Raw genomic sequence first — 22,096 nt, forward strand, 5'->3', positions numbered from 1 at the left:
GCCCAGTCACAGCCTCAGGCACCTCTCCAAGGGCGGGCACTGCAGCTTGGGGCGCCTCACCAACTTCTGAGTAAAGATCTCCCCTCTCCTTGAGCAAAGCAGTGCAGGAAATGAACCAGCACCACAATGTGTGCAGTTGCCATCCTTATCTGGGGACAATCCTGCCCAGTCTGTCCCACAGGATCCTGTGCCAGCTCTCACTTCCCACATTCAGACAGCAAACACGTTCCCATCACACCCACACCAGGACATTGCATTAGCTCACCAATTTCCTGCAGCAAAATCACTGCTTCATCCACAGCTTTGATGTCAGGGCTGTCCAGAGCCTTGGAGAGAAATTCAACTGCCTGCAATACACAGAAGGAAAACAAAAGGCATGTTTCCCAGCACATGGAAAAGCCTCCGTGAGCCCACTGTTCTGCCTCGGGGCCATGAGTTCCCCTCATTTCCCCTACAGGGACATAAGCACAGTCCTCTCCACTCACGCACAGAGTCTAGCTCTAGACATGCTCTGTCATCAAAATAATCTCTGTATTTTCTGGTCTTCTCTGGATAGCAGTGCATATGGGGAAGCAAGAACTAGAGCCATCAGCACTGGATTGAGGCAAGAGCTCATCTCTGGAGCGGGCCCCTGGCATGCTGGTTCAATTGGCTGCTTACTGTTTTCTCTGGCATGTGGATCTTGGCCTGAACCACCAGGTTCTCCAGCGGGGTGCGCAGGATCTCTGGCACCTGGTATGTTGGCATCTTGTCCAGGCGGCTGCGAGGGAAGAGGTGATAGGCAAACCCCGACTGGCAGCGGCCGGCGCGCCCTCGCCGCTGCACCACGTTCGATTTGGACACCCAGACTGTTTCCAGGCAAGACACCTGGAAGAAGAAGGATTAGATATGAATGCTCCCGCAGCTCTGCCCAGTACAGCCACAGCCTTCCATCTGTTCTGCAGACCCTGGGAACTCCTCACAACCCACCGACCGTCCTGCTGAAGGGCAGGGGAAGCCCTGTCATGCATCCCAGCACTGCCGTGCTCCAGCGAGCAGCGGCGCAGAGGCCTGAGGCACTCAGCACACAGGTGCCATCAGGATGCCATCTACTGGGCGCCTGCACGGCCTGCAAAGCTCAGTGCTCCCCTCGGCCCTGGTACCTTGGTCTTCAGGTCATAGCGCTCCTCCTTGTGCGTGCCACTGTCCACCACGTGGACGATGTCGTTGATGGTGATGGAGGTCTCAGCGATGTTGGTGGCCAGGACGATCTTCCTGACGCCAGGCGGAGGCCGCTGGAAGATGTTCTGTTGGTCCATCATGGGGATGTTGGAGTGCACTGGCAGGGAAAAGCAGAGTCAGCCCTGCCCTGCTGAGCTGCTTTGCTGCACGAGGACGAGGTGACTGGCACCACCAGAACATCATCCCATCCCTTCCTCACTCCAGTCCTTCAGCTTCCCCTTTTCAAAAGGTCTGAGGCAGGAGATGGATAGCCCCACTGCTGCCTGGTTTCACTCATGCTGACAAGAGCCCATAACATTTTTATATCCTGTTTTCCATACTACAAATCAGTGACAGAGAGATTTCCAGCAACTGCACAAAGAGCAGGGAAGCACAGGAACGTGCAGTTCTGTCAGAGCACCTGCATTAATCAGCAACTGAGCTGTTCAGAGATGCACCCCTCTGACCTGTCTGACACTGAATGCAGAAGACTGTTAAAGCAAGAAATCCAAAACAGAACAAAAATCTTTCAAGCTTTGCAGGGAAATACTGACTTGTTCTGTATCCCAGGAGGGAAACCTAAAACATGACATTCAAAAGTAGAAGGTGAGCAACAGACATCCCACAAAACAGTCCTGAAGAGCTCTTCTATCAAGGCTCCAGTGACACAGAATGCATCGGTCTCCTCCTCACCTAACTCTGCACTGCTGGAGGCAGACAGGAAGGCAGCTTACCTGATCTCACACAGGTTTGGCCAGCCTCTGCTAGGAGTTATTTGTGCTTTACATGCACTCCTCATACATCAGAGCACACAGACTCGCTCTGTATCTACGTGCAGCTGCTGGAGGGGTTCATGCAGTCAGCTGCCCCTCTCCTGGCTGCTGGGGAGAAGCCTGGCCCATCTCACCTGGCAGGACGAGGTACCGGCTGTTCTGGGAGCCCAGCATCTCCAGCAGGCGCTGCTGCACCCCTTTGATTTCCTGCCACCCGGGCAGGAAGCAGAGGATCCCACCTGAAACAGAGCAAGAACACGTGGGGTGGGAATGCAAGCATCCTCCCCAGGTGGGGACACAGAAACTGCTGCTGCTGCACAGACAGAACGTGCCCTTAATTTCCCCTCGGTCCAAGAAACCTGCAGGGCCCAGGGCTGTGATGCCCACTGCCAGCTGATCACTAAAGGAACTGCCATCGTACTTCTGAACAAGGGACAGGCACAGCCATTGAGGGCAGCCCACCCCAGCACCTGCTGCATCCAATTCTGTGAACTCATCAGGACAGAGCTGAAAACCAAAAAGGAACAAGGCTAGCTGCATTCTGGGAGTGAATGCCTTCTAACAGCCTTAAAACATTGAAAGCCCTTAGAAGTAATCGTAGAATACTGCCTTCTTTACAGCCCCATCACCTCCTAGGGAATGGCACCTAGTGGGGATGGTTCTGCAGTACAGGAATGTAACCAAACAGTGCAGCACAGGCTGGTGCACCAATGAGTCCAGCACTTCAGCCCAGCAACTGCTGGACCTTGGGACACAACGACCGAGGCACCAGTGCAGGATCAGCACCCAACCCAGCCCCCAGAGATCCTTCTGGACTCCAGAAATAAATCTGAGGGACTGCTGTGAGCACTGTTCACTTCCTCTGGCTGAGACGTGGAGGACTCAGATGTTGGCTCAGTCAGAGACTCAGAGTGAGGTCACATCACACTGCCTGCCACCACTCACTGCAGCAGGAATGCAGGGTGCTCTGGCAGTGTTTTCTCTGCCAGGGGTCTGGGCTCTGCAGATACCATTTCTTTTTTTCCCCCAGGAAGAGTAAAAGGGAAGGGGGCAAAACAGAACCTACCTGGTTCTCCATGGGCGTCAATCTGGAGTACAAGGTCGGTGATCAGATCAAGATCAAGGACACATTCATCATCTGATTGCTGGATAAAACAGTAAGCACAGCAAGGTAACGTTTTGATACAGGTACTAAGGGAGCTGACAGGAAGAGTGCCATCCCAGCTCTGCTGTTTGTAAATAGAGAAGGTTTCACGGGTGAAGTGATGAGTGGTGGCTGCCTCAACCACAGTGATCATGCAATGGCTGAGCTGAAAACCTTGGGCGATACGGAGAAGACAGGCAGCAGAGCCACTGCCATGGGCTGCAGGAGAGCAGGCTGCTCAAGGAACTGGTCAGGAATGGGAAAGGGGCCCCCACTGGTGGTGGGATTTGAAGAGCCATCTCTTCAGAGTGTGGGAACAGGCAATTCCAGCATGTTGGAAGCCAAGCAAGCAGGCAGAAGGCAGCCTGCTGAAGAGGGAACTCCTCCTGGAACTCAGGCAGAAAAGCAAAGCGTGCAGGCTTGGAAGCAAGGTCAGGATATACAGAAGGACTACAGAGGTGCCCTCTGCCTTCACAGGAAGAAACTCACATGGCCAAAGCTCCGAACCGAAGCCGTGATGGATAGTTAGAAAGAAGTGGTGCATTCTTTTGTTGTGTTGATTTTTACTTGATAAAGTTGGCCATCTCCAAGCAGGGATAAGATAAAGCAGACATTCAATGGCTTCTTCACCTCCACCTTAACACCAACCCTGCATTGGAGCACCACAACCTAGGAGTGATAAGCTCCCAGCTGACTTGATTTACTGCTGCAACTGAATGCAATTAGTCAATGGACTCCAATGGGATTCATCCCAGGGTCCTGAAAGGCCTCTCTGTTATCTGCTGCCAGTCTTAGGAATTTGGTCAATCCTGGTCAACTGGAAGCTTGCTCACATTACTCTGACCTTTAAAAAGGGCAAGAAAGATGATGGTGGCAATCAGTACCTGAAAATTTCTGATGGCTGTTCTAGGAGTTACTGAAGAAACACTTGCAAGATGCCATCAGTCAGAACCAACATGGGTTCACAGCAGACCAGTCGTGCCTTACTAGCTTTACAGTCTTTTATGACAAGGTTCCACTCCCTTCTTTTCACCCACCAGCTATGGGCTACGAGGTTTCTGGCAAAGCTTTTGATAATGTCACAGTATCCTTGTAGACAAAGTGTCCAGCACACAGCCAGACACAGAGCAGTGATGGGCCAGGCTCAAAGGCTTCTAGGGCACACTGCAACATCAGCAGCCAGGCTCTGCAGGGCTTCATTTTAGGGCCAGTTCTCTTCAGTACTTCACTCAAAGACCTGGACACAAGAGTTGAGTGCACTGAATACATTTCTGGATGATACTGAACTGGGAAGAGCCACTGATTCCCTTAAGGATAAAGAGGCCTTGCAGAGCAGCCTGATAGAGTGCTGGGCAATCACCAAGCATGTGAAATTAACTAAGAGCAAACAACCAATTCTGCAGCAGGGATGCAGTCATCCTGGATGTACACAGAGCCTGGGGACAAGTGGCTGGAGTGCAGCCCCTCAGAAGGGATCGAGGGGCTCTGCTTCACAGTAAGCTCAATAGGAGTCAGCAACTTGCCTGAGCAGCCAGACAAGACAGGAGTCAGGGGCAGGAGTGTCCTGGGGGGCAGCAAGCACAGGTAAGCTCACTTGATGAGGTCAGTGATAGTGGTCACACTGCACTCAGCACTGCTGTGGCCTCACCTCAAGAACGGCGTGCAGTACTTTGGGATCCACAGTATAAAGGATATAAAATATCAGGATGTGTGCAAAGCAAGGCAACAAAGAGTGAAAGGGTTAGAGGGCACAATTTATGAGGAGCAGCTGAAGACACTTGGTCTGCTCCACTGAGAGACTGAGGGATGACCTCACTGCTGTCTGCAGCTTCCTCAAGATGGGGAGCAGAGGCAGTGCTGATCATTGGTGGTAGAATGAAAGGGAATGGCTCCCAGCTGCATCAGGCAAGGATCAGGATAGATACTAAACAAGAATTCTTCACTGAAGAAATGGTCAGGCACTGGGACAGGCTGCCCAGGGAAGTGGTCACAGCCCCCAGTTTGTTGGGTGCTCAAAAAGCACTTGGACAACACTCTCACATCTAAAGTTCAACTCTTAGGTTGCCCAGCGTTGGACTGAACCATCAGTATGGGCTCCTCCAATTCTGGACACTCTGTGGTCCCAGGAGGACACGTGTGCAGCAATAAGCAGTGATCCAGCAGAAAGGTGCACAGATTCCCAAAACATCTTCTGGAGAGAGCAAGTGCCTGTAGCTGGATGGCCTCCCCAGGAGCAGGAAGCTCAGGAGCCTGCTCTGGCTCCATCTGGCACTTGCTCCAGTCACAGCACTGCCAGCTTCCTTTGCTGTGCTGTGATTATTATGCATTCTCTTTCCTGTTCTCCAGGCTTGAAAGCTAGCTGACACTTGGGAACCTCTACTGAATAGCACCTCATAAGTAGCAACACTTAAAGGAAATTTCATGGGACAGAAGTATGCCATGCATACCCCAGGCCTTCAAATCCACCAGGCACAGAACAGCAGCTTTTATGTCTCAGTAAATTGGAACAAGTGTGTCAGGCCAGCCTAAAAGGAGCAGGGTAAAAATCCCAGCCACAGCAGAAACAGGAAGGTGGCCCTGAAAGCAACGGGACACCCTCAGCAAATCTGCTGATGATACAAAGCTAGGAGATGTGGCTGGTACACCAGATGGTTGCTCAGACACAGACAGGAACTTCCACAGGCTGACAGAAACCTCATGTGGTTCAGAAAGAAGAAAGCCAAAGTCTGCAGCCTCAGGAGCAAACTCCTGGACAGGCTGAGGGCTGGCCAGCTGGAAAGCTGCTTAGAATCCTGATGGACACCAAACTGAACACAAGCCAGAACGAGCTCCAGCTCCCCAGGCTGCACCAAACACTGGCAGCAGGTTGGCAGAGGTGATCCTGCTCCTCAGGTGAGCACACGGCAGCCAGGTCTGGCTCCCACATGAAGCAGAGCCACCAGAGCGAGTCCAGGGAAGGGCCATGAGATGATGAAGGTCTGGAACATGCCTGCTGTGAGGAAGGACAGAGAGCCTGGAGTAGAGGCAGCTTAACCTGTATAATTATTCAATGGGAATATCCAATATTTTCTAATGAAGAAGAGGGAGCCAGGCTCTCCTTGGCAGTGCCCACTGACAGGGCAAGAAGCAACGGGCACAAATAAAATGCAGAAAATTCTATTTAAGCACAGGAAAAATCCATCTTTACTCAGGGAGAGATTGAACACTGGAGAAGCTGCAAAGTATCTACCCTTGGAGATGCTGAAAAGCTCCTCCTGAGCAGCCTGCTTGGGCTGACCATGCTCTGAGCAGGGGGGCTGGCCTAGATGAACCTGCAATGGAGGATTCTTCCAATCTCAAGCACTCTGTGGTGCCACTGAAGCGAGGTTACCTGCAGTACAGCCCTGGAGGCACTGTTCAAAGAACAACGTGGAGCAGTCAGAGCAGTTGCACAAAGCAGCCATGAAGGAACCGAGTGCTGCAGGACGACGAGTGCCCGCTAACACGACTGCTCCAAGGCACAGCCATCTGGATCCTGCACCAGACTCTCATGCTGCACACACACAAGCACACGGAGCTGGTAGCTTACTCAGACACACACACCAAAGAGGGGAAAAAAGCAACTTAAACCCCAACATGAAGCTGCCTTCACCCATAACTTAACTAAAACACAAGGGATACTGCTAAGCTGAATTTAGCTCATGAGTGCTGACTTGGAACGAAAGCTAAGCGAACACTGCTCACAAACAACAGGAAGGAGGGACCAGTTGCAGGCCCAAACTCTCCCCCTGCTGATATGCCAAAGCCCCTCGTGCAGGGGGAAGAGCTTCAAGGCCGCGCTGCACACATACCCACCTTTATCTCGTAGTGCCGGTGTCGGTGCCTACCCAGCTTGGCCAGGATCTCCTCCAGGTAGTACTCCTTCACTGGGTACATGAAACCGGGCACCTTGACCACAGGGCAATCCCCAAAGTAATGGGAGAAGCGCTGATTGTCTCCTGTGGCGCTCATCAGGACCAGGCGCAGGTCAGGGTTGAGCTTCTGGATGCCTTTGAGCAGGATGAGCAGGAAATCCGTGTTGACGTCTCGTTCGTGGACCTCGTCGACCACGACGTGGCTGACGCCCTCCAGACTGGGGTTTCCCTGCAGCTTCCGCAGCAGGATGCCCACGGTGCAGAAGAGCAGGGCTCCTCCCCGGGCCGGGGGTTTGCTCTCCAGCCGCACCTGGTAGCCCACGTTCTTCCTCATGTTGGGACCCAACTCCTGCGCCACGCGCTGGGCCACCGAGATGGCGCTGATCCTCCTGGGCTGCGTGATGACGACGTTGCAGCGGGCGCCGCGTCCCTCCAGGATGTAATGTTCCAGCAGGAGCTGAGGGATCCTCGTGGTTTTCCCGCAGCCCGTATCTCCCGCTATCACCACCACGGGGTTCTGCTCGATGGCTGAGAGGATGGTGTCCTTGTGAGGGTCCACGGGCAGCGGGTGGCTCTCCTGCCACGAGGATCCCCTCCTCTTCCAGAGGGCCAGCAGGTTCTGACTGAGGCGCACTTCCTCCGCTTCCAGCATAGGGATGTACGTCTTCCCCGTGATGGCGTCGCTGATGGCGCCCGACTCCTTGCTCAGGTTCATCATGTCATCAGCAATCCGGGGCCTGGACTCCCTGATGTCCACTGGATACTGGGAGAGATGGAGCAAGTTGTGAGGGACAGATTGGGGACAGTCATCAGAAGGAGAAGAGAAATAAGTGCCCAAAATGGACTCGGTCAGATGGGTTTTGCAGTGACCAAAAAGCTGCATTCAAATCTCTTTAGACTTTGCGTAACTCAGCCTCCTAATTCTCATTTCAAATGACCTCAACTCAGACTGCAACTTGAGCAGCTCCCTGCAATTTCCTTATTGTGTCTCCTGAAGTCCAGGTTGGATATGAGGAGGAATTTTTTCCCCCAGAGGGTGGTGAGGCACTGGAACAGGTTGCCCAAGGAAGCTGTGGATGCCCCATCCCTGCAGGCATTCAAGGCCAGGCTGGATGTGGCTCTGGGCAGCCTGGGCTGCTGGTTGGTGACCTGCACACAGCAGGGGTTGGAACAGATGAGCATCGTGCTCCTTTGCAACCCAGGCCATTCTGTGATTCTATGATCTGTCCTGACAGAAACACTAACACCAATGTGAAACTGACAGGCACAGAACTGTACCTTACACTCTCCAACTCAGTGTCTACACTGTATGCAAGTGATGCATCCACCCCAGAAACCAAACGTTTGATACCATCAAGTTGTCCCACCACTCTCCTCATGCTCAGGAAGTCCAGACAGGTAACTTGCACAAAATTTAAGTGCTTAGCTAGGCCAGAAATATTCAGTCCTGGTTAAATTTTTTAAAAAAGCCAAACATCCCACAGAAATAATTAAAAGGAGCAACAGTGGAATTGTCAGGAACACAAACCAAACCATAGACCCAGGTGTACAGAGGATTAAAGGTCCAGCTGCAGATCAGTAGCTCTGGATTCAGGCTTCTTCAGAGTCACAAAAGCAAGCCTTGCATGCACTGTGACAGCTCATGGCACATACACATGGAGGCAGACCAAGCACTCACAAGATGCTGCTGTTTTTCTAACTTTTCCAACCCTTGATTCAGCCACTTAGAACAGCTCACTGAGAAGCAGCTGCTGCCTTAGGCACAGGCTTGGCTTCCTAACATTCTCACCACTGCTTCATTTATGGTATCTGCAAAAACTGTAAACATCCCAGAGATCCACATCATGCAGCTCCAAAGCACATCAGCGTGGCACAGCAACCACCAGTCACCTTCCAAACATGGGCACTATTTCCAATGACTTCAATTAGCTGCAGACTTTATACCTCTGCCACGCTCATCCTCAGCTAACCTCAGCACTAACTCCTGCTTTGATGATGAATGCTCCCAGGGAACCCCGTCCTGTCCCCAGGGAACACTGCTTCAGCTCCTGCCAGCCTCCCACCAGGGAGAGGGATCTCCTGGGTGAGCACAGGCAGGTGCTGGGGGACCTGCACCCACCACTACATTGCACATGCTGGAAGAGACACTGCCAAAGGAGATCTGCAAATTTACCAGCAGCTGGCCTTGTAAAGGAACAAAGCAGAACCAGTTTTAGGGAAGCAAGATCTGCTTGTAACAAAGAATCCAGAGAAGGCCCGCTGCACATAAAGGGTCTCCTTTCTCCAAGGCTCAACAAAGACTGATCAGTTCTGTGGCAAAACACTGAGCCATAAACTCCCCCAGCACCACGACACAGAGTTCCCAGCCAGTGCACAATTTCTGAAGTTAAAGGTGATCAACCAAAGGCGGTTCAGAGCCTTACATGATTCAGATAGTTCTCAATCTTACGCAGGGTTGCTTCAGGGACTTTGATGTGGCACGGCTTCCTCTGGTTCTCACCAAGCTCCCGGAGGGAAGTCATGTTATACATAGCATGGCTGAGTGGGTTGTTGTTCTTGTCCACCAGTCCAAGGCTCTGAGAAGGACAAAAGCAAAGAACATCAGACGAGATGGCTGCACACATCACGACAACAGAGACGGGTCCAGCAGGTTCTGATGGGCTGACTGCCCATCCTGCAGCCCCAACCCTTCATGTCCTGCTTTTACCACAGCAAGGAACAGGACATGTTCCTATTGCAGAAATGGACACGTGGAAGCAAAAGGCTTCACTCCCTCAGCATGGTGCTCACAAGGTCTCAATAAGACCCGTCAAAGAAACCACAGCCACAGCCGTTAGTGACAAAACCCTGCTGGCATGGGCTGTTAACTCTCCTGCTGCAGTCCTGGCATGCTGGGACAGCTCAGTACCAAGCCTTATGCTGTTTTCCTGGACTTCCTCTGACAGCTTTAGAGTCCACGGAGAAACCTAATGCAGCCATGTTGCCAGATGAGCTCATCTATGAGAACAGGAAGGCAGTCTGTCCCAGCAGACACCGAGGTGTCCAAGAGAGCAACACTTCGAGAGCAATCCCCACCCATCACTTTGTTGAGAGCTCAAAACAGCCTTAAAGGGTCCTCACAGGTTTGATACCAGAGGGGTACAACAGCAATTGGGATCGATTCCAGAGGCTTGGAAATAGAGGTTTACTGGGTATGAAATCAGAGGTAAGGAAGTTTCACACGCCATCACATCAGGCTCAAATACGGAGAGTCAGGTGCAAGGAGCATCTCTGTGTGACAGGAGGGAGCCGTGTGTGCTTACCTTCAGCTTCTGACAGGCCAAGGCTGCTGCTTTGTTTTCTGCCTCCACCTTACGACGGCCCTTGGCTGCAAAAGTCATGGGACAGGGCCAGCGCAGCGTCAGCTTGCAGATCTTGGTCTTGGTGCCAACCGTACGGAACTGCATGTATTCCTGAAGGGTGGGAGAGAGGGGGGAGAGCCTGACACAGGCTGACTTTAAATGACACCCTAACACTTCTAAGCAGAGTGTTTATTGCACAGAATTCCAGATGCCCCATCCCTGGAGGCGTTCAAGGCCAGGCTGGATGTGGCTCTGGGCAGCCTGGTGTGCTGCACACAGCAAGGGGTTGAAACTGGATGAGCATCGTGGTCTTCTGCAACCCAGCCATTCTATCAGCACAAATTCCACCTCAAGCCCATAAGTTGAGGCAAAAGTGAAAGCAGACAGCTGTGTGGAGAAGAACGTGTCTGACAGCACATGGGATGGAGCACAGCTAAGCACGTGGGGTCTGGAAAGGAGGTGGGTGACACACACCAAGGAGCAGAACTGCTGGATACTGGCAAGAACTGAAGCGAGGAAAGATTCCACCAGCGCAGAAATGACACAGTTCTGAGTAACACAGACTTGTATTTGGTGCAGACATTAGAGGAAATGCCAACTTATCTTAGAAAACAGACTCCTTCATGCAAACAACAGCTCCTCTATTGCCTGGACCTCAAGTAACAGCATTCCTGGTGCTTCATTTCCTTCTCTCCCACCAAGACTTCTCTCACTCTTCAGGCTGATTTTTGTCAGCCTCATTAACCTCCCTTCTGCCCCCAGCATCCAGCTGCCCAAAGAAGCATCCAAAGAGAGCCCAACTGGAGCCTCGGAGCTTCCTGACTGCAGGTCCCAGGGCAGGGAGCAAACAGCACCTTACCTTGACTGTGGAGGAAGAGGTTGCAATCTGAATCACTTGGGCCAGGAGGTTTTTGGGAAGCGGGAACTGCGTCAGAGCACGGATGGCAGTGTTGTCATCTGTCATTTCAATGGAACTCCCTCCTCGGCTGGATGGAAGAGAACAGTTTGATACACAAATATCCCCTCTGTCCTCAGAGCCACCTCACCTCAGGGCTGCTGCTGAGTACAGGTAACCTCAGTCACCTGATCAGGCTGCTCTTACTACTAAAATCTGTCAATTACAGAACAATCACACTGAGCAGCAATTAAAACATTACAGCAGTGTTACGAACCAGACTGAATAAACAGCTTTTAACTGATTAAAACAAAAAAAAACCAACAAGGCAGGGTTAACTTATTTCTGCATCCAACAGCATTCCTCAAAACAACCACCACCACCACCAGGACCCTACTGATTTTTCTCCTGTTGACTACTTGAAATGTAAGATTTCTGCTCATAAAGTCAAGCAAGCACGGCGATGAAAAGGAGCAGACTTAGCATTGCCCCCAACATTTAGGGGATTGGAAAAGGATTCCTACCTGCACTGCTTCTGGAAATAGAAATCTCTTTAGGCCCAGGACACCAAAGATAGCACTTGGGCTTTCCATTGTGAAAACCATCAGGCACAAGGCCTCACTCTCACATACAAAACGGCACCACAGTCAGTGCTGGGCCCACCTGCAGGGGGTCCCTTGAGGGGTCTGGAACACAGGGCTGATGAGGAGAGGCTGAAGGAGCTGGGAATGTTCAGCCTGGAGAAGAGGAGCTCAGGGGAGACCTCACTGCTCTCTATAACTTCCTGAAGGGAGGTTGTAGTGAGCTGGGGGTCGGCCTCTTCTCTCATATCATTAGTGATAGGAGCAGAGGGAATGGCTTCAAGCTATGGCAGGGGAGATTCAGGCTGGACATCAGGAAGTATTACTTTTCAGAAAGGGTGGTCAGGCACTGCAATGGATGCCCAGGGAGGTGGTGGAGGCACCAAGCCTGGGGGTGTTCAAGGAAAGGCTGGATGTTGTGTTGAGGGACATGGTTTAGTGGGAGCTATTGGGAACAGGTGAACGGTTGGACTGGATGAGCTTTTAGGTCTTTTCCAACCTTGGTGATTCTATGATTCTATGATCAGCCACAAAGGAAAAAAATCTCTCTACTTTACTGCCCTGCATCAGCAGCTGCCTGGCAGACTCACCTCGCATCTCTGCCAGGAGTTCGAGCGTCCTGATGCGCCATGGGTAAATAATCGGAGACATCGATTGCCTCTTCTTCCAGCTCTCCCTCCTCCAGTTCCCCTTCCTCCAGCTCCCCTTCCTCCAGCTCTTCTCTCCTCATGGCTTTGGGCATCCTGCCCTGCTCCATGGGCTGGATGGGGTCGTCGGGCTCCATCCGCCGCCAGCAGGTCGACAGGTCGGCGAGGGAAGGGCCGGACTTGGAGCGCCATTTGCCCTCCGAGCACCACCTCTCATCGGGGCAGCCCAGTTGGTCAGCCAGCAGCCGGTACTTGGCAGCGTCAAACAGCTCATTCCTGGGCCCCAGCAAACCCCAGCCCTACCAGAGAGACACGACAGTTATGGAGCAGCGGCGAGGAGGCAGAAAGGTGACAGCAGGGAGCATCACCTCTGGTGAAGGAGGGAAGGGCAGGAGCGGCTCCTTCACGTCACACAGAAAGGGAACTTTGAGAATCTCAAAGCTTTCCTCCAGCCAGACTTAAGGAAGGACATTCGTACACCAAGCTCCCTCCCCAAAGCACAGCTGCCTGGAATTCTGTATCTCCTTAGTAAGGCTGGGCCAGGATCTATTGGTGTTTTACAAGGTTTTAACGCATTCAGCATCTTTTTGTCAAGGTCTTACCAGACCACTACAATCCACTCCACCTTTAGCTCTCAGAGGACCTCTGTTAGATAAGGCTGTATCACTCTGTGCTGTAGGAGTGCCTAGCACAGCAAGAATTCACTTTGCTGCTGTACTCAGAAGCCATATTCAGATGCCCTCTGCCCCAATTAACAGTGCCACGCTGCCCTCATTGATGACCATTCACTTGGAGCAGCACTGGGCCTATTTCTACAGCTAGGACTGCACAAGGCCTCCCATCACCAGGTTTTCCTGTTGTTTTCAGCTCTAGCTGGCACACCACACGACTAAAACTTTGCATGCTTAATCTATGGTTCCAGGGTTAGCTGGTTTTTGCTGTTAGCTGGTTTTATTTGTTGTTCATTTTGGCTTTGTTTGCTTTCTAGTTCCAAAGTGAGAAGAGTTCAGTGATTCCCCAAATTTACAAACAGCATACTGGAACTGTTTCCCTATGAAAACTTTCAGGGTTTCAAAGACAGCCAGAAACAGTGCTTTCACTGAGTGCAGAAGAGCAGGGCTAAAACAACCACGTGTTCAGTGAACGTGAACTGAATGAGCACCAACTGTGCTGCAGGTACAGCCAACCAGAGGAACAAGTTCTGCTAATCACAGGATTCAACAAACCAGCTGAAGAAACTGCTGGCTTTAAGGCTGCAATCCTTGAGATCTGAAGGCTCAGCTTGAAAACTAAACAGTTACTTCTAAATGCACGTTTCTTGGTCTACAAGCAAATTACAAGTTCTCCTGTTGTCGGAGCACCTGCAGCACCTCCTCCAGGCTCCTTAGCAGGAAGCACTGCTGCTACTCCTGGATGAGAGGGAAACTCCACACAGGCCAACTAAGAAGGTCAACAGGCAAAGACAGAGAAATTCAGAAGGGGTATCAGCAGAACAGGCAAGGCCTGAATGCTCAAAGGCTCGTTTCATCAAGTTATGGAGGAAGAACAAAAGCTCACCTTGAAGAGCTGGCACGCAGCAGCTGCCGCTTGTCTCTCAGCATCAATCTTCTTGGTCCCATAGCCTTCTACTTCCACATTCTTAGGCCACTTTATGTGCAAAGTGACTTTCTGAAATGCAAAGAACACCAGAAGCTGAACTCTGCCCTTTTAAAAAACCATCCCACATCCAGAACTCATTCCACTCCCAGCCCTGCTGATCTGTAGCTGAGTTTCTCTAAGGCTCAAAGAGGATATGTCCAAGGAATTCTCTCCTGTTGCTGCAGCAAAGATGAAAGTTACGACCTTGTTGCTATCATGGAAACATGGTGGGATGACTCCCATAACTGGAACACCACCACTGAGGGCTACTGGCTCTTTACAAGGGTGAGGTAGGAAGGGTGGGGGAGTTGCCCTCTACGTCCAGGAGTGGATAGACTGTGAGCAGCTCCCTCTGAGAAACAGGCAGGAACAGCTTGAGAGCCCGTGGGTTAGAATTAGGTGTGGGACCAACAAAGGCCAGCTGGTGGCAGGCGGAATCTACAGGCCACCTGACCAAGGGGAGTCTGTTGGCAAGGCTTCCTTGCTTCAGATGTGTTGTGCTCACAGCTCTCGTCCTGATGGGGACCTTCAACCACCCAGAGATCTGTTGGAAAGATCACATGGTGAGCTGCAAGAGGTGCAGGAGGCTCCTGGAATCCCTTGATAACCTTCTGGTCCAGGTGTTGGACAGACCAACCAGAGGTGAAGCGCTGCTGGACCTGCTGCTCACCAGTGTGGATGAGATGATTAATTAAAGGCGTTAAGGTTGGAGGCAGCCTGGGCTGCAGTGAGCACAGCCTGGTTGAGTTTGTGATCTCGAGGGATGTGGCACCAGGTCCTGAACTTTGGGAGTGTCAACTTTAAGCTGTTCAATGGACTGCTGCCCAAGATCCCCCGGGATGCTGTCTTCAAAAACAAAGATGTTGAGGAGAGCTGGCTGCTCTTCAAGGATGCCTTCCTGAGAGCACAAGAGCTCTCCGTCCCTCTGAATGAGAAAGCGGGCAGAGGAGGCAGGAAACCAGTGTGGCTCAGTAAGGACCTGCTGGGCAGCTGAGGGCAAAGAAAGTGCAACAAGCTCTGCAAACAAGGCCGTGTCAGCTGGGAAGAACACAGGGATGGAGTCTGGACTTGCAGACGTGGGATCAGGAAAGCCAAGGCAGAACTGAACTTGGCGAGGGATGTGAAAAACAATAGGGAGACTTTCTACAGGTATATTGGGCAGAAGAGACAGGCCACAGCAAGCATGCCTCCTTTGTAAATGCAAAAGGAGAACTGGTTGCAATGGATGGAGAGAAGGCTGAGGGACCCAATGGGTTCTTTGCCTCGGTCTTCACTGGCAGCCAGGATTCCAGTTCTTCTCATGTCACTGGGTCCTGCATCCCTAAACCTCCAGGTGGGGACTGGGGCAGTAAATCCCCCCCACTGTGAGGACAGGGCAGGTCTGAGACCGCCTCATGAGACTGAATGTGCAAAAGTCTATGGGCTGGGTGGCTGCAGCCCAGGGCTCTGAAGGAGCTGAGGTGGCTGCTGAGCTGCTTTCCATCATATCTGAAAAGCCGTGGCTGTCAGGCGAGGTCCTGGGTGACTGCAGGAAGGGTCAGGTCACTGCCATGGACAAGAAAGGGAGCAAGGAGGACATGGGAACTACAGGCTGGTGAGTCTCACCTCTGTGCCTGGGAAGATCGTGGAACAGATCCTCCTGGACAACATGCCTGATCACATGAGGAATGGGTGAGTGATCCAAGACAGCCAGCATGGCTTCACCAGGGGAAGGTCGTGCTTGACCAACCTGGTGGCCTTCTGTGATGGAGTGACGGCATCGGTGGATGAGGGGAAGGCGACTGATGTCATTTAGCTGGACTTGAGCAAGGCCTTGGACACGGTCCCCCACCACATCCTCATCTCCAAATTGGAGGGATGTGGATTTGATGGGTGACCACTCAATGGATAAGAAACTGGTTGAAAGGCCGCAGACAGAGGGTGGTCATCAATGGCTCTGTGTCCAGGTGGAGGCCGGTAACGAGCGGTGTCCCCCAGGGCTCTGTCTTGGGACCAGTGCTCTGTAACATCTTCATCATGACAGCGATGGCAGAATCGAGTGCAGCCTCAGCCGTTTGCTGACAACACCCAGCTGAGTGGCACGGTCGATGCGGTGGAAGGAAGGGATGCCACGCAGAGGGACCTCGAGAGGCTGGAAAGGTGGGAACAGGTGAACCTGATGAGGTTCAACACAGCAAAGGGCAGAGTTTTGCTCTTGGGCCAGAGGAATCCCAGGCATCCATACAGACTGGAAGGAGCAGTGCTTGAGAGCAGCCCTGTGGAGAAGGACCTGGGGGTCCTGATGGATGAAAAGTTGAATGTGAGCCAGCAGGGTGCTCCTGTAGCTTGGAAAGCCAATGGTATCCTGGGCTCCATCAGCAGAGGGGTGGCAGCAGGGACAGGGAGGTGATTGTCCCTCTCTGCTCTTGTGAGGCCCCACCTGCAGTGCTGTGTCCAGGGCTGGAGCCCCCAGCACAAGAAAGACAGGGAGCTGTTGGAGAGGGGGCAGAGGAGCCACAAAGATGCTCAGAGGGCTGCAGCACCTCCCTGCAAAGACAGGCTGAGGGAGCTGGGCTTGTTCAGCATGGAGAAGAGAAGCTGCGGGGTGACCTGAGTGCAGCCTGCAGTGCCTCAAGGGAGCCTGCAGCCAGGAGGGGAGTCAGCTCTTGGCAAGGGGAGATGGCAGCAGGACGAGGGAAATGGTTTGGAGCTGAGGGAGGGCAGACTGAGGTTGGATGTGAGGGGAAGTTGTGTGCTGTGAGAGCGGTGAGGGGCTGGAACAGCTGCCCAGAGAGGCTGTGATGCCCTGTCCATCCGTGGAGGTGTTGGAGGCCAGGTTAGATGGGGCCCTGGGCAGCCTGGGCTGCTGTGAAATGGGGAGGTTGGTGGCCCTGCATTGGTGGGGGGTTGGAGCTTCGTGATCCTTGAGGTCCTTTCCAACATGAGCCATTCTGTGATTCTGTTGAGGTGGTGTTCAGGTCTGCTGGAAAAGCCCCACCTACAAGGATCTGCCTCTCAACAGCCTCCACCCAGCTGCCTGCCTTCAACCTGAATCTCATCTTACCCCAGGAAATTGCTGCATGTTTGCTGAGGGGCTCTGCATGAAGAGGCAGACCTGCTGAGGAAAGAGCTGTCTCACGAAGGCCAACATACTCAGCACTCAAAAAGAAGTCTTGTCCTCTTCCAAACAAGACTTCCCCACTTTGCCTCACTCGTTCTGCCAGGCACTGCTTATGGCATTGCACAACATACATTAGAAAACTGCAGTACTGCTTGAGGAAAAGCAGGCAATGCACCCACAGATAACAAAGCAACTCTGAAGTACCCATGGGTTGGCACTAGATGATCGTCCTGGTCCTTTTCAACCCAGGCCATTCTATGATTCTGTACCCGTTTTGATGCATCGCCTAAAACAGAGATGCTCACAAAGGATGAGGTCATGAAAACCACCCAGGAAATTTTAAGATAGAACATTATTGGAAAATGTGACTCTATCCAAACTGAAATCCTGGAATGGATGTTCAACTTCAGCTGGAAAGGCCGCCCTGCTCTGCAGTGGGAGGGCTGGGGCTGTGTGGCAGAAGGAGCTGAGCCCTCAGGACAGCTGCTGCATTCACAGCACAGGCTGGGATGTGAGCCCTGCACCAAGGAGGGCTCCAACTCTTTGGCAGAACATCTGCCTGGAATTCCTCTCCTTCATTCAACAACAACAAACCCTGGGTTTCCCTTTGCCCTTAATTGTACGAGAAGCCTTCCTCCGTTGCAAGCAAATTCTCCTTTTCTGATTGCAATTAAACATTTTAGGCTTTCTTGGGCATTTTCTCTATCAGAACATAAAAACAACAAAATCCAGCCCTGCTAAGGTCTGAAACACAGCCCTTTGCTTTCTGTTTCTAAGGCGGTGGGTTACACAGCCCAACACGCGTGAGGGCAGACTGTGCACCTTCCTGCTGAGAACAGCAAGGAAAGAATTCACCCTTCCACGTTCCAAAGGAGGGACAGCATTTACATCTATGCACTACTAAACCATGTGAAAATGGAGGTACAGGGAGGGAGAAAACCTTCAGTCTGAAAGATTATCCTCCAACTACCACGTGGAATTAAAGCAGTGATGTCATTTTCTCTATTAAAGGCTCACTTCCAGGTGTAGAAGCATTCCTGGCTCACTCTCCCTCCTGTGCACCACAGCTGCCATCCCCAGCACAGCAGGCTTACCTTTTTTCTGGGCCCGTTGGTATGGATGTACACCAGTTTGTCCCTTGCATGGGAAATGCCCAAGGCCCGTCCAATCACGCTGTTGAGCAAGTTCTTGGGCTGTGGGAATTCCTTTAACAGGTCTCTGGAATCTGGAGGGCAAAAACCAACAGGAGATGTAAATGACTTCAATCCTTGTGCAGTCCTGTTCCAGGCGTGCTGCAACACCAGAGCACACATTTCTCTGAGCTCACAGACAGCCCAGCAGGCACAGGTATTCAGTGGTCCACATCTCCAGGCATCAGGAAATGGTGCACAGCAGGACGATGCCTCCTGAGAGCCAGATACAAGACAGCACTGCACATCCACAATGCCCAACAATATTCTATCTGCAATGCTTTTCCTGGAACACAGAGGTTTGCTGTTCCCCCCTCCCCCTTCCAAAATAATAGTAATACTCCCTGCAGCACCCACACAGCCCGACTCTGTGATTCAGAGATGCTAAGACCACCCCAAACTGCCATGGCATCGCTTCCCCATCCCCTAAAAAACACACTGACAACAGGAAAACCGACATTCTGAATACACCTGATGGATCCTGAATGCAAATATCCCAGCACAGAACTCAAAGCCCAGCTCAGTGTGAAGAGCCGGCGCTGTTTCCTCACTATGAAGGCAGAGGAGGCTCTGTGTGTCACTCTTTGATGTCCAAACCCAACCGAGCAGTAACTGGAGCAGACTCTGATGTCTGCATGCACCCCTGAAGCACACGCGTCACCTTGGGGTTACAGCTGGGCTCTCAGCCCCATACACTGCACGTTAGATCCAGCCATCACACATGGAAGAGGTGAAATAACACAGTGGGGCTTCCTGCTGCATCTCGAGTCCCTTCTGCTCCGAAGCTCTCGCTTAGCGGCTGGAAATGTGCTTTGTACAACACTGCTCACTGGTTCAGCTCCACGCGTTGGTGGTTAAGTTGCAGCCCTGGTCTGCCAGAAAGCTCATCCAGAAGAGCAGAGCACAATTATTGCTGGGTTCAGAATTAAAGCCATCGGCTGCACAGACCTGCAGAGCCCCAGTGGCAGCGCCATAACTCAGCAGCAGTTGTGGAGCATGCACTGAGCGCTGCCCTGTGGCGAGCAGGCTGAAGGATCACCAAGCAGAGCCAGCACAGCGTCCCAGAGTCCAAGTTCCTGCACTGCCTGCTCCCTGTCACTGAGGGAGATGGGGACTGGCAGCAGAAGCACAGCGAGAGCAGCTCCCAAACGGAGTGATACACAACCACCCCTGCTGCTGGAGCAGGTGGAGCACCGAGCCAGGAAGGAGCAGTGAGCCACACGTGGCTCCCACAGCTACCAGCACGTCCTCCTGAGAACAGCGACCGCAGTCACTGTAACAGAGACACAGGGACTGCTTCCAGCAAGCACTGAACAGCTCTGTCATCCCCAGAGCAGCTGCACGGCACAAGAATACTGCAGGGAGCTGTGCAGCACGAGAGCTCACCGGGAAGCAGAGCAACACAGACAGCATGGGGTTGTAGTGAAGGAGTTACCCTGCACCAGAGCTTGGCAAGCTGCAGGTTAAGGTAGAACAAAAACAGTGCTCCTCACATAACCCACCCCAACAATAACAAAACTGATCCGGGGGACACAAAAAGACCCATCACTGCTGGCAGGTTTGACAGTTCTCCCTCCAAAGTGCACAAGAAGCAGCTGAATGGCAGGGAAATCGTTTCCAGAAGCCAAGAGGAGCAGGCAGTGCAGGAACTTGGGACTCCATGCACACGCTGGGACACCGTGCTGGCTCTGCTTGGTGATACTTCAGTCAGTGGGCAGCACTCAGTGCACACACCAGGACTGCCACCTGCACTGCCACAGCAGCATACAGCATCAACGAGCTGCCACTGCTCTCCATGGGTGACAGTCACCACAGCATCACTGACAGCAAAGCCCTCAGGCTGCTGTTTCTCACTCACAGGTGAATGCAGCAGCAGAGCAGACGTCCCTGCACCAAACCACCTCCTAAGTGCCACCTGGACAGCAGGAGCCAACATGCTAGCAGTCAATTCCCTGCAGCTGCACAGCAAACACAGAGCAGCACGCTGTCAGTGCGCCTCACAGCATCACCTGCTGAGCAGTGACTGAAATCGCAGCCCTCCTCGCATCGGTGCTGATTTCCAGCCCCGGACACACGGAGGAAGGAGCAGCAGCACGATTCCCATGCGTGCCATTAAATTCACTTAATAAATGGGAAATAAATAATAACCTCGAGCAGCAGCCTGGATTATTTGGCCTCCGGTTGCTTCCCCTTTCAAGAAGGATACCCCGAGGAATTGTGTGACACGGAACAGATGGAGGCAAAAGGTACATTGTTGGTAAATGCCCAAAAAACAACTCATTGACTTAAGGACTGAACCAATCTCTCAGATTCTGAGGTGACTTCGCAGCAAGGACCAAATACTGAAGTCATCCTCATGCAAAGAACAGGATCCTTAAATAACAAAGCCTAGTTCTGGCTTGCAGATCAGACCCTGAATTGCCAACCCAGACACAATGTCTTCTCCCCAGCTGACAATGCCATATTCAGCAGCACCATCTGACACACCAACAGCACTCCGAGGTTTGATGGATTGCCCTCAGCCCATCCATAGCCTGAAATCAGAAGCTGAAAGGATCTTTCTTTGCATGAAGCCATGCCTCGCTCACAGCTTTTAAAGAAACAATTCCCAAATTGCAGCAGTGGATTTGCAGAACGTTTCCTCCCCTGACAGATTGGATTTCTTGGCGCCTTCATCCACAGAACTCACGGATCCCGACTGCTGAGAATGGATATTTGGGCAGGAGCTCCATTAAAAGGAGTGTAGCTTAATACTCCCAGAACAAAACAGAGCTGATTTGCAGCCCAGCTCCAAGCCAGAACCATACATGATGTCTTTAACCTCAGTTCCAAGCCCATGAATGCTAAAAGTCTGCCTTGGATAACAGACAAATCCAAAGAAGCCAATTAACTGATTTCTGTTCTCTAAGTCAGAGAGCACTGGAGCCTAACTGGGCTGTGGAAGTCAATGGTAACTCCAAGTAACACTGAAAGAAGAAAAAAAAGCAAACAACTCCTGTGTGTAATGTAAGCCTTCTGTTACCCTTAACAGACCCGACACAAAGACACCACCAGGTACATCAGGAGCACAAACAAAATGCCCTGTACTCTCACCCAGGCAAGACAGAGGAGCATTAAATCCATTTCAGCAGTTTCTACCTTCCCCCAAATTCTCTTCCCTGAAGAAGCAACAAACAGAGCATCCCTGGAGAAGCAACAAGGAGCAGCGAGGACAAACTGTTCAACACAGCACCCAGCAGGATATGAAGGTATTCATCTGAGTGAAGAATGCCCCCAGTACATCAACAGTCTACATGGAGAAGAAAGCTGTGTGGCCATGGTAGCACTTCACAAGGAAGTGGACCAAGTGTCAGGACCAATCTAACAGCCATTTAAAGCTGGCCTCAGATTGCAGTTTATTTTTCCATACTGGCAATGCTATCCATGGCTAGTAACAACAGCAATCACGTGTGGATAGCCAGCAAGGTACCAACTTGTTTAAGGCACTTGCACTTCTAAGGTTTTTAAAATGAATTTTATCATCCCTGTACCTGTGCGGGTAGGACAGATGCACAGCAAGACCTTGGGGATGGTTCCATTCACTTATCTGACACAAAGCAACATGGAGCTGCTGGAATTGGTGCAGAGGAGGCCATGCAGGAGATGGAGCATCTCTGCTATGGGGCCTGGCTGAGGGTGTTTAGCCTGGGGAGCC

General features: G+C 52.0%; 1 protein-coding gene across 4 annotated transcripts in view; it reads right to left on the minus strand.

Annotated features, from left to right (window-relative positions):
• The window catches only part of DHX30 (DExH-box helicase 30), a 35,711-nt gene that overhangs the window by 4,407 nt on the left and 9,208 nt on the right, over positions 1-22,096 (minus strand). For all 4 annotated transcript variants that reach the window (XM_048951910.1, XM_048951911.1, XM_048951908.1 and 1 more), the window contains 12 exons: positions 18,307-18,437; positions 14,032-14,142; positions 12,418-12,773; positions 11,211-11,337; positions 10,313-10,462; positions 9,434-9,586; positions 6,952-7,773; positions 3,040-3,118; positions 2,108-2,212; positions 1,143-1,318; positions 661-867; positions 266-347 (listed from right to left, as the gene is read on the minus strand). In XM_048951910.1, the coding sequence (XP_048807867.1) occupies positions 266-347; positions 661-867; positions 1,143-1,318; positions 2,108-2,212; positions 3,040-3,118; positions 6,952-7,773; positions 9,434-9,586; positions 10,313-10,462; positions 11,211-11,337; positions 12,418-12,773; positions 14,032-14,142; positions 18,307-18,437 (2,499 nt within the window). The remainder of the gene's footprint in view (positions 1-265; positions 348-660; positions 868-1,142; positions 1,319-2,107; positions 2,213-3,039; positions 3,119-6,951; positions 7,774-9,433; positions 9,587-10,312; positions 10,463-11,210; positions 11,338-12,417; positions 12,774-14,031; positions 14,143-18,306; positions 18,438-22,096) is intronic.

Source organism: Lagopus muta, chromosome 7 (genome assembly GCF_023343835.1).
Source record: "Lagopus muta isolate bLagMut1 chromosome 7, bLagMut1 primary, whole genome shotgun sequence".
Classification (NCBI taxonomy): domain Eukaryota; kingdom Metazoa; phylum Chordata; class Aves; order Galliformes; family Phasianidae; genus Lagopus; species Lagopus muta.